Source organism: Lissotriton vulgaris, chromosome 10 (assembly GCF_964263255.1).
Source record: "Lissotriton vulgaris chromosome 10, aLisVul1.2, whole genome shotgun sequence".
Classification (NCBI taxonomy): domain Eukaryota; kingdom Metazoa; phylum Chordata; class Amphibia; order Caudata; family Salamandridae; genus Lissotriton; species Lissotriton vulgaris.
The window spans coordinates 582,197,582-582,211,935 of NC_141698.1; the positions used below are offsets into that span (position 1 = coordinate 582,197,582).

General features: G+C 46.5%; 1 protein-coding gene across 1 annotated transcript in view; it reads right to left on the minus strand.

The window, feature by feature from the left end:
• SNX29 (sorting nexin 29) overlaps positions 1–14,354 on the minus strand; it is a 1,754,850-nt gene that overhangs the window by 621,603 nt on the left and 1,118,893 nt on the right. Inside the window, exon 18 of the mRNA XM_086941425.1 lies at positions 12,208–12,289. Within this exon, the coding sequence (XP_086797551.1) occupies positions 12,208–12,289 (82 nt within the window). The remainder of the gene's footprint in view (positions 1–12,207; positions 12,290–14,354) is intronic.

Sequence of the window (14,354 nt, forward strand, 5' to 3'; positions counted from 1 at the left end):
AAAGAAATAACAAAAGGGTTACATCATGTATGTGTTAGTCTATGAGCCCTCTACATGTGTCCTTATCTTGCGGTATATTATGTGTTTTTTTGTAAGAAATGTCTGGCATCTATGTTTCATCATAACTATCAGAGTTTAATGAATGATTTATCTGTTTGAACACAAGTAAAAGGATTATAAATAACATACTTTCTTGAATTATAGATAAACGCTGATGTTGTCCTGATGAAGACGCATTGTTTGCGTCGAAACGCGTTGGCAGAAAAACATCAACTGTGGGAATCATCATAATTTTTTTACTTTTCCCTTTGACATTAGAGACCATGATAATTGAATACTGTACTCTCTTTTATTGTTTTTATATATTTCTGTATCTGATTGAACATGTCTATCAATTTTTTATCAATGTGATTACATTTTATGTATATTTACATTTATTGTGTTTAAAAATTCTTTCTTTTACTTGTGTCCATATTGGGTACACTATTTTGTTGCCAGCTGTCTACATTGTTTTTGCCTGGATATTTTTCTATCCATCCGACTCCAGAGGCTGCACCCTAACGATTCCATGTGGACCGTAGAGGGGGACCCTACCAGGCCACGCCCTAACGACACCACATCTCTGACGTTCCTGGGGGGCAAAGGCTCAATTGGTGCCGGGGGCGAATCCGCCGGCGAGTCCGTCAGAGATACTACAAGAAGCGGAGGCCTCGAGGACGCTCCAGGAATGGGAGAGGGTCCAAGGGAGGCCTGCAGAGCCGCAGCATATGCCTCCATCTGGGCCGGAGTCGCCCCCACACCTGGAAAGGGCAGATGGAGGGGTGGAGACTGTTGGGAGCGCACGTCCAGAATGTTCAGGGAACCAGTGGCCCTGACAACAAAAGAAGGGGAGGTTGAATACCTCGGCGACAAGCGCCGCGACTGACCAAGTGGCGAATGACGGCCCCGGACCCCAGAGGGGTAGCCCTCCGCGGAGGAGACAACAGCTCATAAGTGGGGGAGGGTTGAAAGCTGACCCTCCCAAGACACTGAGGGTGTGACCAATGCCCCACGTAAGGGAGCCCCATTGAAGAATGAGGATCCTGATGGGGCTCTGGGGGAGGTGAAGAGCCTGCCAGATCAAGGAGCTCCTGAGGAGGCTCCACAAATTCCAAGGGGGGCACTGGCAACAATAACTCCGGCAACGCTGGGCAAGAGGGTGGCGCCAAACTCTCTCCAGAAGCCTCCAGAGAAGAGTCCACAACTTGGTGTCGACAAGGCACCAAAAGGACGCGTGTGGGCGCCGATCGTGCCTCGTCACACGCCGACTGGGCTGCATTCGGCGTCGAGTCGGCACCGTCCGCTGCCGAAACTATGATAAGCCCCCCTTCCGAAGAAGGACAAGGTGCCGGAGCCGGCGAGGCAAGCTTTCGGTGCCACCCCGGCACAGAATCCGCCTTATCCATGACAGGCTCCGACTCCAGAGGTGCCATGGGTCGTAGAGGGGGACCCAGCTGGGCTGCACCCTAACGATTAGAAGTTTAATTCAATCTGGTAATTTAAAACATAAAATTACTCTGTTGTAGGGTAGGTAGGAGATAACAACTAATTACTGACATTTAAAACTAATATAGAGGTAGGCTAAAATCGTGTAAAGGTGAATCAGGTTATGGTGAATAAACAAGAATGTGGAGTGATGGCTTTTATAAAAAGAAAGAAAAATTCCCCATATAGATGGTAATAGAATAAATGCTAATTGTGCTATCTAAAAATATGTATAGAATGTAAACCAAAATAATCTCTCGCCTTTTTCTGTCCTGCTCTTACTGAGTGTATCTATCTGTATCTTCTTTTGAAAAGTCTAGAAATGAATTAGTGACTAGTATTTGTGTGTGGTAGATCGAATTGTCGCTTATGTTTTGTTGCTTGTTTGAGCCGGGGGTAAAAAGAAGAAAAAATATATGTACCGTATTAAATAGCTAACATAGGCGTGTTTTGTATTTTGAAAGAAATAACAAAAGGGTTACATCATGTATGTGTTAGTCTATGAGCCCTCTACATGTGTCCTTATCTTGCGGTATATTATGTGTTTTTTTGTAAGAAATGTCTGGCATCTATGTTTCATCATAACTATCAGAGTTTAATGAATGATTTATCTGTTTGAACACAAGTAAAAGGATTATAAATAACATACTTTCTTGAATTATAGATAAACGCTGATGTTGTCCTGATGAAGACGCATTGTTTGCGTCGAAACGCGTTGGCAGAAAAACATCAACTGTGGGAATCATCATAATTTTTTAACTTTTCCCTTTGACATTAGAGACCATGATAATTGAATACTGTACTCTCTTTTATTGTTTTTATATATTTCTGTATCTGATTGAACATGTCTATCAATTTTTTATCAATGTGATTACATTTTATGTATATTTACATTTATTGTGTTTAAAAATTCTTTCTTTTACTTGTGTCCATATTGGGTACACTATTTTGTTGCCAGCTGTCTACATTGTTTTTGCCTGGATATTTTTCTATCCATCCGACTCCAGAGGTGCCATGGGTCGTAGAGGGGGACCCAGCTGGGCTGCACCCTAACGATTCCATGTGGACCGTAGAGGGGGACCCTACCAGGCCGCGCCCTAACGACACCACATCTCTGACGTTCCTGGGGGGCAAAGGCTCAATTGGTGCCGGGGGCGAATCCGCCGGCGAGTCCGTCAGAGATACTACAAGAAGCGGAGGCCTCGAGGACGCTCCAGGAATGGGAGAGGGTCCAAGGGAGGCCTGCAGAGCCGCAGCATATGCCTCCATCTGGGCCAGAGTCGCCCCCACACCTGGAAAGGGCAGATGGAGGGGTGGAGACTGTTGGGAGCGCACGTCCAGAATGTTCAGGGAACCAGTGGCCCTGACAACAAAAGAAGGGGAGGTTGAATACCTCGGCGACAAGCGCCTCGACTGACCAAGTGGCGAATGACGGCCCGGACCCCAGAGGGTGATCGATGGCGGAACCGGACAGTAGAGGGACCGGCCGTTGATGATGAGGTCGCGGGAGAGATGACTTTGACCGGGACAGCCATGCTGAGAGAAGCTTCATACGGTGCTCCCGCCAAGACTACGGCTTCAGGTGTTGGCAGGCTTCGCAGTTCGTGGAGTCATGGTGCTCGCCCAAACACCACATACAAATAAGATGCGGGTCCGTCGCGGACATCTGCAGCGAATAGGAGTTACAAGTTTTTAAAGCCCGAAGGCATCGCACTCTGTTCCTGACGTGAAGCATCGAAAAGGAGGCCTGAAAACAGGCCAGAGGAACCGCTCACTCCGGATCCATTTGCACGCGGAAAAGAAGGAAACGGACGTCAGTGTGCCGGGAGGGACTTCTATGACCTATCTGACGTCACCTACGTGGACGACATCAGGGCGGGGTTGTGTGCCTCCGGCACGCAGAGGTGCTGCTGCAAAACATTTCCGGATCCAGTCTGACGCCTGGGGATATTCTAAGTTAAGGAATCTGTGGCTAGATGTCTTTATCAGATATGCAGATTTTGATACTTGCTGGTTGGAAAACAGCATTTCACTCATAATCCCGGCCTTAGTTTAGCAAGAGCTAAATACAAATCAGTGGAAAAGAATGATATTAATTTCAGGCTTAGGGAGGAGAGAAGGTAGCGATCAGTAATAAAGGAGAGCAGTCACTGAATAGGAGAGATCTGTGTGTGACTAGACATTTCCAGAGGAATTGGGGAGACAAGTCATCAAACCAACAGAAGCTATAATTAGGATACCTTCCCTTCCAAGTTAGATCAGTTGATCTTCAATCAAGTGTCTCTCACTTAACATTGCGTTTAGCGATCTAAACATTTATATCCCTCAACACCTTTCATTAGTGTATGGGTCTGCTCTTTTGTCTCGTGTTAATGAATCTGGGAGGCAGATTATGTGATATTAACCACCTCCATCATATTCTAAACTCTATACATACATTGTTCCCCCTGAAAGAGAGGTTAGCAGTTGTGAAGCTCAAGGAATCTTGGATCTTTTTTTAGTAGTGTGGGCTCTAATTTGAGGTCAGTTTGAACCATTCTGTTCACTAAATAAAATCATGCATATGGATTTTGAGCAATTTGCTCCACTTTCCAAGGACCTTAATTGGGGCCGCATGGAAAAGACAGATATGCTTTAATCTCATTTAGAGTGTTACTTCATGCAATTAATTTGGTTTGCCAATTATTCGTGTATAGATGGCCTTGAACAGATGGTTGTACTCTCGTGTTATAGCTGCTGCCTGGTAGTTAAGCATATTTACTTGCTAGATCTGGAGACCTAAACGAACAGATGATATCTCATCACTGGGCATATCCTGGTATTTAAATGGTTAACATGTCAATATGAGACATCAGAAAAAGAGTTGGAATATTTTCTTCAAGATTGTAATTCCCAAAAATATAAATAAAACAGTGAATCATCTTCATGTACCAATATCACATGCTTATCATTCCCAAAGAAAAAGGAAATAATGTTCTGTATAATATAAAATGCTTCAAGATATCTATGTGTATAAACCAAGGATGAAACTACATTGATCTCCAAGAACCGAAACTCAACAGAGAAATCAATGTGTTTGGGTGGTGCTTTCCCCAACATCTAATTGCTCACTTTGACCTCCTTAGTATGAGATAAAAACATAAATTCAGTGACTGTATAGTTGTAGGAAATACTCTTTGTAGGTGCAACATAAAAGTACTACCTGGCCAGTGCTGTGTATTTCAAATAGATTAGACAATAGAATACCATATTTACTTGATATCAGTTTTAGTGTCAATGGGAACAGGAATACCTCTTTATAGAACTGTAGCAGTAATTTACAGATAACAAAATCTGGTGTGCTTAGATTATTATCTTTTATGAAACAATAAGAAGTATTTTCTAATTTGCAACAGATCTGATCTTTCAGCAACTGGTTAAATATTAACACCAGCAAGTACTTTAGCTGCATATTCCGACTTTTCTTTATGTGAAAGGGTGTATGTGTATTGCTAGTGACTTTTTCTTGCATTACCCCTTTACAGAGCATATGATTTCCACAACGCCATTCATTTTAACTACCCAATTTGACGACGTTAGGTAGCTCTAAATTATTGAAGCAGCAGCACGGTCAGTCTTTCTGTGTAACAGATTCAACGCATCTATAGAGAATCTAAACATAGTGTGATTAGGCAGAATGCATAATAACTCCTCAATGCTCAGGTTATTCATTCAGAGAAGTAATTCATATGACGGCCCACTACAGTAAATTTGCTACCTGCACTGACCCATTCTTTCAGTCAATTAGTTATTCAATCGAATGGCCCACCTGCTCTTGCATTATTCTCAGGTCAAAACGCAAATGAACCTACAAACAACTGAAAGATCATATTCAAAGAGGTCCCAATTATTTGTTGTGTCCTGTAGTAGGGAAATGATTGCCCTAGGGGTATCAATCTGGGACCTACACTCCGGGGCATCTAATCCTGACTAGGCCTAACACGTGGCCCTAGAATTAACTCAGTCGGACACTGGGAATAACTTTGTTGCTCGGTCTGCGCGCCTCAGAATGCCTGCGTGCGTGCGAGACCTCTTTTTATTATAGGGAGTCACATGACTAGCGCACCACACGTCCAGGGCATCGGGGGCGGGCCTCCAGGAACATAACATTCCTCCTAAAATAAGGAAAAACAAGAACACAGCAAAACCAAACTCAACCGTTTTCAAACAGTCTCAGTTAACATTGGGACAAACACTTTCAGCGTCCTTTGATTGCAGCACCATCATACTTACTGGTCTGTTCTGCTATATGGACATTCAAATGGGAACAGTCTTACGTGAAGTAGTCTCGTAACCAGCCGGAAGGAGTGGGATTGTTTCTCAATCGGCGCTGCGACCCCCTGTGATTCAGCATTTCCGCTCCAGCCTCTGACTCGGGACTTGGCACCTCTCTGTCGGCCTCCTCCGGATCTGGGGCCTCCTCGAGGGCCTCCGCGTCACCTCCCACTTCTTCACTTGCTGCTCTCAGATCGCTACTTTGACTGACCTCGTGACTGGGTGTTGATTCAACATTTGGTGTGTTAGTTGCAGTTTCAGTTTGTTCAACACTCTGCCGAGGCTCTGACTCTGGGGCTGCAGAGTGAAACAATTTGAAATGAGATACATTGCGAGTCACCATCTCTCGTCCTCGGATCACTGTAAGACGGGTGCCTTTCACCCCAATCACTCGCCACGGTCTCTTCTCATAATTGAGTCTGAACTTGCCACTAGTAATGCAGTTACGAAGAAGCACCACATCTCCTCGTCTGAATTGGGGTGGGACCGCCCGTCGTTTTTGGCTGATTTTGGCAAAAGTGGTTTTTCTTTTCTTCACGACAGCCTCTTCATTTACCACCTCGGGTGACCACTGTGGATGATGAGGAATAGAGTCCTTCACTACTCGCCCTAGGAGAAGATGTGCCGGAGCGACCCCCGTTGTGGAGTGTGGGGTCTGGCGGTAGCTTCGAAGAAAAGTGAAAATAGCCATTTCCACGGACTGTCCCTTATCATGAGCAATGCGGATGACTTTGTTCAGTGTCCTCATAAACCTCTCGGCTTCCCCATTGGCTTGAGGCCACCGAGGTGTTATGCGCCTGTGGCGGGTCCCAAGAGATGACAGATAGGAAGCCAAATCCTGTCCTTGGAATGGGGGTCCATTGTCCGTTCGAAGCTCCTTCATGGCACCATGAGTGGCGACAATCTTTTCCATTTTGGGGATCACACAGTCTGCACTGGTGCTTGTCACGATTTCCACTTCTGGGTACTTTGAATGATCATCTATCATCACCAGCGTGTGTCTTTCGTCCGGGAGACTGCCAAAATCCATACTAACCCGCTCCCAGGGTCCTTGGGGTCGGGGCTCTACAATGATGGGGGCTTCCTTGGACGCTTCTCCCGTGACTTGGCAGGCAGTGCACGACCTCACCATGCTCTCCACCATGTCGTCCATGAGGGGAAACCATACTTTGGTTCGCAGCCGGGCCTTGGTCTTGACCATCCCCTGGTGACCTACATGGGCTAGTTGTATTACTTGTCCCGTGAGAGCCGTGGGTATTACTAGACGATGCCCCCGCAGCAGGCATCTCGCCGTGTCTTCATTGAGTTCATCCCTGACATGGTATAAGCTCTCCATGATTTTCTGAGCCTCCGGGGTGAGCGCCTTCCAGCTCTCCTTGGCTTTATGCCAGTTGGCAGTTCGAAGGAGGTCCTTGACCCGCTGTATGCAGGCGTCTTGGGCCGTGGCGCTCACAACGTCTTCCAGGGATATGGGGCGCAGGCATGACCTGGCCACCACCCACTTCACATACGCTTCTGTTTCTTCCGCCTCATCCATCTCCTCCGGAGTGGCGGGCCTTGGATGACGCGATAAATAGTCTGCCGGATTCTTCGCTCCCGGTTGATACTCAATGTTGCAGTTGTATTCCTGCAGTTGTAATAGCCATTTCTCTATTCTTGGGGGTGGTTTCGATGAAGTCCCTGAGAACAGAGCCACCAGCGGCTTGTGGTCGGTCACCACCGTGAATGGTTTCCCATAGACATACAGGTGGAAGTGTCGACAACCCCAATGAATTGCAATTGCTTCTTTTTCAATCTGTGAGTATCTCTGTTCTGTGTCCGTGAGGGACCGGCTGGCGAAGGCAACTGGGGTCCAGTCTATTTCATCCCTCGGCCTTTGCATCAGTACGGCCCCCAGCCCCGCCGGTCTGGCATCCACCGCGATTAGTGTGGTATTTCGAGGGTCAAAGAAGGCCAGCGTGGTGTTACTGGAAAGGGAGGCTTTGATGTCTTGGAACGCCTTTTCCTGCTCCGGTCCCCAGCTCCACGGAGTGGAGTCCTTAGTAAGCTCACGCAGCGGGAGAGTTAGGTTGGCTAGGTCCTTGATGAATCGACCACAGTAGTTTACCATGCCAAGAAAACTCCGGACTTCGGTGACAGTCGTGGGTGGAGGCGCATCCTTGATGTCTTTCACTTTGTCAGGATCGGGGTTGACGCCATCAGCTGAGAACACGTATCCGAAAAACCCTATTTTGGTTCGCAAAAATTCACACTTGTCTCGATGTAGTGTGAGCCCCGCCGCGCTGAGCCTACGGAATACTTGCGCCAGTCTGTGATTGTGTTCTGAGATTGTTCGGGCATGCACCATGATGTCATCGCTGACATTTATCACTCCAGGTATGCCGGCAATCAGTTCCTGAATGACATTTTGAAAAACTTCAGCCGCACTAGAGATCCCAAAACTAAGTCTGGTGTATCTGCGGAGTCCAATGTGGGTAGAGAATGTGGTGATATTTCTTGACTCCTTATCTAGCACCAGCTGATGGTACCCCGCACGGAGGTCAAGTTTGGAAAACCAGCAGGCTCCGGCCATTTCCCCGATTAAGTCATCTATTGTGGGGGTGATATGGCGCTCCCGTTTGATGGCAGCATTCGGGAGGCGCATATCTACGCAGATCCGGACTGCTCCTGGCTGTTTCGGTTTCCGCGTGACCACAATGGGCGAAACCCAGGGGGTGGGGCCTGATACTTTCTCGATTATTCCGGCCGCTTCCAGCTTGTGCAGTTCTTCTTCCACTAGCGGCCGAAGGTGGAATGCAATGCGACGGTGTCGCAATGCCACAGGTTGCACTGTAGGGTCCACGTGCAGATGTATTTCCCGGCCCTTGAAGCATCCAATGCCTTCAAATAGGTCCGGAAAGTCCATAAGTAGTTGTTGCACCGATTCTTCATGTACTCCAAAGGCAAATGTGACCACCCCCAGGTCTTCGGCTGTTCGGCTGCTCAGGAGCATGCCTTGGCCTTCTTCCGATACGAAGATGTTGGCTCTTGTGACTTTGTCCCCATGGCGGACTGCCGCTCTGAACTTCCCACGGATCCGGAGCGGGATGTCTTGACCATAGGCAAACACAGTGATGGGGGTGGGGCTGAGGCTCGGAGGTGTAAGCATGGTTCTGTAGAGAGACGCGCTCATAAGGTTTATGGACGCGCCTGTGTCCACTACCGCCATGATCTCCTGATCCGCCACCTGGATGGAGCATTGGGGCAGTGTCCTGGTGCGTCTGGTGGCAGTGCCGATCATGTGCACCTTGTGCACGGATCGCTCCTCTTCCTCATCGTCATCCATGTCGCTGTTGCTGGGATCACCTTCCACGACCGTCTGCACCGTTTGGCGTGGCTTGCGGAACCTTTTGGACCGGCACACTTTTTCAAAATGGCTCATTTTGCCACATCCTGAGCATCTCTTGCCCCGTGCTGGACATTCTGGTGCCGGGTGTCGCGGGCCTCCGCAGTAACCGCATGACTGTCCTGATGCCCCGCCTTGGGTGGGTGTCGCTCTTTTGTGCCATTTGGACGGTGTTTGGACCTGTAGCTTGTTGATCGGTTCCACTTTCACATTAGCTTGAAGTGCAGCCTCCATGTGTGCCGCCCTGGCCTTGGAAAGCTACTTCGTGCGGCCAAGGGTGAGGATGTCGGGCAGAGGCTTCCCCGATTCCTCCAGGATCCTCTCTCGCAATTTTGCAGAAGCGCACCCCTGTATTATCTGTCCCCTGATCTCCTCCGTTACATCCTGGAACCCACAAGTTAGTGCCAGTTTCTTAAGTCTGGAGTGGTATGCGTCCAGTGACTCTTCCGGTAGTTGCCGTGCTTGTCGGAAGACAAACCGTTCGTAGTCCTGGTTCGCCATGGGCTCAAAGTGTGCATTGAGAGCGTTAATCAGGGTATGATGAGTCTTGGGGGTCGCCTCTGTGAGGGTCCGAGCAATGGAGTGAATGTCTTTGCCGCCAAGGTGGAGAACCATGGCACGTTTTTGTTCCTTATGGACCTTGGTGGCCTCAAAGAAAATTAGGAGCCTGTCCACCCATTCCTTCCATTTCGGAGCGAGAGTGGAGGGCGCACCCTCCACCACAAACGGTTCAATGGGCGGAATGGTAGCCATCGCCCAGGACGCGCTTGATCGGGCCCGTTGCCGGCCGAGGTGAGGTCCGAAGTTGGACTCTGAGGAAGTCGCTGACAGCTGCGGCCTTGGAAAGACGTGTCGATGTTCGCCGGTAGTGCAGACAGTGACCGCGGTGTGCCCCTCAGCAGAGGCAGCGGAGCGCGTGCGACCGGCGCTCCGGTATCGGATGGCGAAAGTGCGCCTCGGGACGGGCAGCTATCACGTCCCCTCGAGCAGCCAGGCAGTACCGGTCGCCGCCCAAGCCGCCTCGCCAGGCGGGTCGAGGTGCGCTTCACGCAAATGGCACCGGGCTCGGTGCGGCACCGGACGGGGGGGTCCTGCGGGAGAAAGGCCGCACACGACCAATCAGGCCACGATGCGCGGCAGGACAGCGTTGGGCAGCGCAGCTCACCTTCAAAGTGCCAGGGGTGGAAGTCGTCGACTCTCCAGGCGCGCTGTGCGGGGGTGTGCGGGACAGCAAGGCACGATCACCACGAGCGATTGGCAACGCTCGCAGCCGCCTCACAAGAGAGTGGGCACACACACACCCCGAGCGAGGGGTCGGCAACCACCCTCGTCGCCAATTGTTGTGTCCTGTAGTAGGGAAATGATTGCCCTAGGGGTATCAATCTGGGACCTACACTCCGGGGCATCTAATCCTGACTAGGCCTAACACGTGGCCCTAGAATTAACTCAGTCGGACACTGGGAATAACTTTGTTGCTCGGTCTGCGCGCCTCAGAATGCCTGCGTGCGTGCGAGACCTCTTTTTATTATAGGGAGTCACATGACTAGCGCACCACACGCCCAGGGCGTCGGGGGCGGGCCTCCAGGAACATAACATTATTCATATTTCAGGTGCCTAGGGGCAGGCATGTTGCTGTTTCTGAACCGAGTAATTTGACTAATGAGATTATTTATTTTTTGTGGCACTTCAAGCTTCCACAGGAAGATGTAATCAACACAAATGGAAGAAATAGAGCGAAGGTGCACACAAGACGGAAAATTCAGATGACAGCCTGAAAATCACCTGGTGCTTGGTCCCAAATTATGGTCCCAAATTAAGTCCGGCTTTCTTTTAGCTACTTGTTTTGGGGAGGTGTGGGGGGGGGGGGGGGGAGGTGAGGGGGGATTAACAATTGTCTATTAAAGTTTCACATAAAAGACTTAACTTCACTTAAAACAGAAATCCCCCATGTAATTGAATAGTTTTAAAAACTTCAAAATATTCTGCAAACACATAATAGTAAAACATAACACACAACAAGTCTCAAACAATTCAGCCAACATTACATCTTACTTGCTAAGTAAAACGAATATTGATTATTTAACACCTTAACATAAAATTCTAAAGACTAAGATACGATTACACTAACAAGAATTCCAAATACAAAAAAAATGTCAGCTTTCTAAAAAGGCAGTCATGTCACAACAAAGTCCATACATTTTAAAACAAAATGAGCAGTTATGTTTGTCATAGAAGCCGAAACTAGTTGAATGACTATCCAATATAACCTAATCCCTCTTGCATTAAACTCTCTACACAACTGTTGAACTTTTTTTGCAGGGTCATCCTAGACATTTTTGCCTTCCTCTTGTATTTCTTCTTACCTGTTTTTGTTGGTTTAATGACTCTGGGTGGGCACTTTACCACTGCTGATCGGTGCTAAAAAGTGCATGTGCCCTTGATTGCGCCACGCACAGAAGTAGCCTTTTAAACCTGTTTCAGGCATCTGACGCTGCAGGGCATGTGTGGGCAGTTTACTACCGCAGTAACGTGGCATTTAACGTGGTACATTTCATTTAGGAAGATACCGTAACATAAAATGTTATTTTAACTACAAATTGTTCGAATGCCTATGTTTCTTAAACGGTTTTTATTGAATTTTGTAAATATACATGAACACATATCGCACCATGCATGTTACAACATCAAAGTTGGGAGAAACATAATTTATGGATGTGACTGTTGAGGGACCCCTCGACCCACTAAGAAGTTAGTATCATGTTAGTGTCAAGGGAGGGGTCCCTAATACTTATGTTATCAGAAACAATTTGCATTTAAAATAACATGCAGTGAAAAAATGTACATTAATTAAATACAGCAAGTACATTCATCCAGTACAATAATATAAATGCACCCGCATATACTACCATAATTTGTTAACTTTCAAGCGTATGGCCTCAAAAACTTTGTCCATGACAACTTCTACAAAGACAACATTTTCCTACCTGATAGACATGAAAGGCGTTGGTAGTTTTGCCTCTTAGAAAAACAGAGGGAATCCAAACATTAATAAGGGCACGATGTGAACTGGAAAATAAAAAAAATATATATTATCGTACCGACTAACAACTAAATGGAAAATTAAATAAACTACCAGTATTAATTTTAAAAAAGTTTGGAAAATCAACAATGACAGGATTTTAAATGATTGATATGTACAGAAAACAGTCCACTGCATTACTGTTAGTTTGATTGCTCCTATTACAATATCATACATGTAGTAGCTGGACGCTGAGAGTGGGACAAAGAGAATACACCTAGGGGAAGAACCCACTGCTTACCTCTCAAGATAATCATCAGCATTAAGATCATTCATAGATTCTGAAGCTTTTCAAATACAAAACGCTGAGAACCCCCTTGTAAAATAAAGCATGCAAGATAGTACTGGTCAGATTTAGAGTTTGGTGGATGGGATCTCACAAACGTGACAGCTATCCCATCCACCTTACTGTAAGTGCATTATATGGAGGGTTCCCTGTTTTCGGTTTCTATTTGTTGTGATTTACGGTGGGTATTTCCAGTGTTTCCAGTCGTTTAAAAAATTGAAAAAAAATCAGCGGTTATGTTTTACGCTATTAAATAATAGTTGAGATTGTGTTCTTCGGTTGCTTACAGAGAATGCTTCTTTTATTGCGGTTTACTTTCTGCATGCACCAAAAGTGCATCATAGATTAAAAACACTTTCTTTGTGCTGAAGTCTTTCCTGTCTGCCGTCTCTGATGTTCTGCGTGTTGTTTCATAACTTACAACGCTTGTTGAGCATGGAGTTACCTGCAGTCTCATATCAGAGAGGAGAATAATGTGCCTTTTCCCTCTTATCTGAAAGCATTCTGTATTCAGCATTCTGAGCGGCATGATACTTCGATGAAGGTGCAAGTCACGTGTTCCCTGGTGTTGCTGTATATTGTCACAAGGCCAGTCCTGGGGTCTGTTGCCTGTGGCTGCCAGGCTTCTTTATTGCCAAAAAGACCTTGAGTGTAACCATCCCTCGCCCCGTCACACAGTGGACGGTTTAATAATCATTCCCTACACAACTACGATATGGGTGGCCTCAGATAAAACTAGTATACAATGCACCCTCTGAAGGAGAATGGGATTATTCCTGCAGAAGAACACAAACTGTAGAGCAGTCTAATCTGAAGCCTGAAAGCAGTCCCAAGGCCTGCTGAAACTGGGTTAAAGGTTCAAAAAAACGTGTCACTTCAGGATTCAACTTCGTGCAACAATCAAGCCTTGTGCTAAATCTGCTGAGTGTGAAAGTCAATTTCACATTAGTAAAACATTTGAATGAATGAGAGGAAAGACGGCCTGCAAAATTACATACAAAAGTGGTTGGTAAACCCAGTTAAAACAATATTGTATACCTGGTATTACAAAACTGTATTTTATTTAGTTTTTCCTTTCCTCATTCGAAATAAAATCTTTAGTTAAAGTATTCATTATTTGTATTTTTAATGTTTTGTCATAATTAAGTGTCTAAATTGCAAACTGCAGATATGTAAAAAAGCTGATTGGAGCATTGGTAGGGGTTCCTTTGTGAGAGTTTAAACCGATTTCGGGAAATATTAATTATATCCTACGGCACTTGTAATAAATCAGGCAGGATACCCGTCATGTTTGTGTCGGTCTGTCAAACTCTAAACCAGGTCCAATGTCTTTAAAGAGGCATCTCTTTAAAAAGGCTCTTTCTAGAGTAAGTTCAGCTCACTTTTCCCAACACTTCCCTGTCCTACAGCAATACCGGACTAAGGCACCTCCCTTCATCAGACTCTGTAGCATGCAAAGACCAACATGCCATAACCAATAGCAACGATCTGCACCTCTTCTTCCAGAGGTGTGACTTGTGTCTTGTATTCCAAGGGTGAGTGGTGATGAACTCCTGTGTGTGGTGCATTGTTAAAATCTAGTTCAATAATCTGTCCAATGTGATTACTACCCACCCCAGGCTTCGTCAAACCCATTTCTTTTTCTGATTTGCACTTCAGCTATGAGACTTACCACTCTTGGGTCTCTGAGTCAACTTGTTTCTGGTTAGTCTAGTTGTGAATACTATAGTTGCTGCTGGCATCCCTGCTGAAGTAGCTGAAAAGGA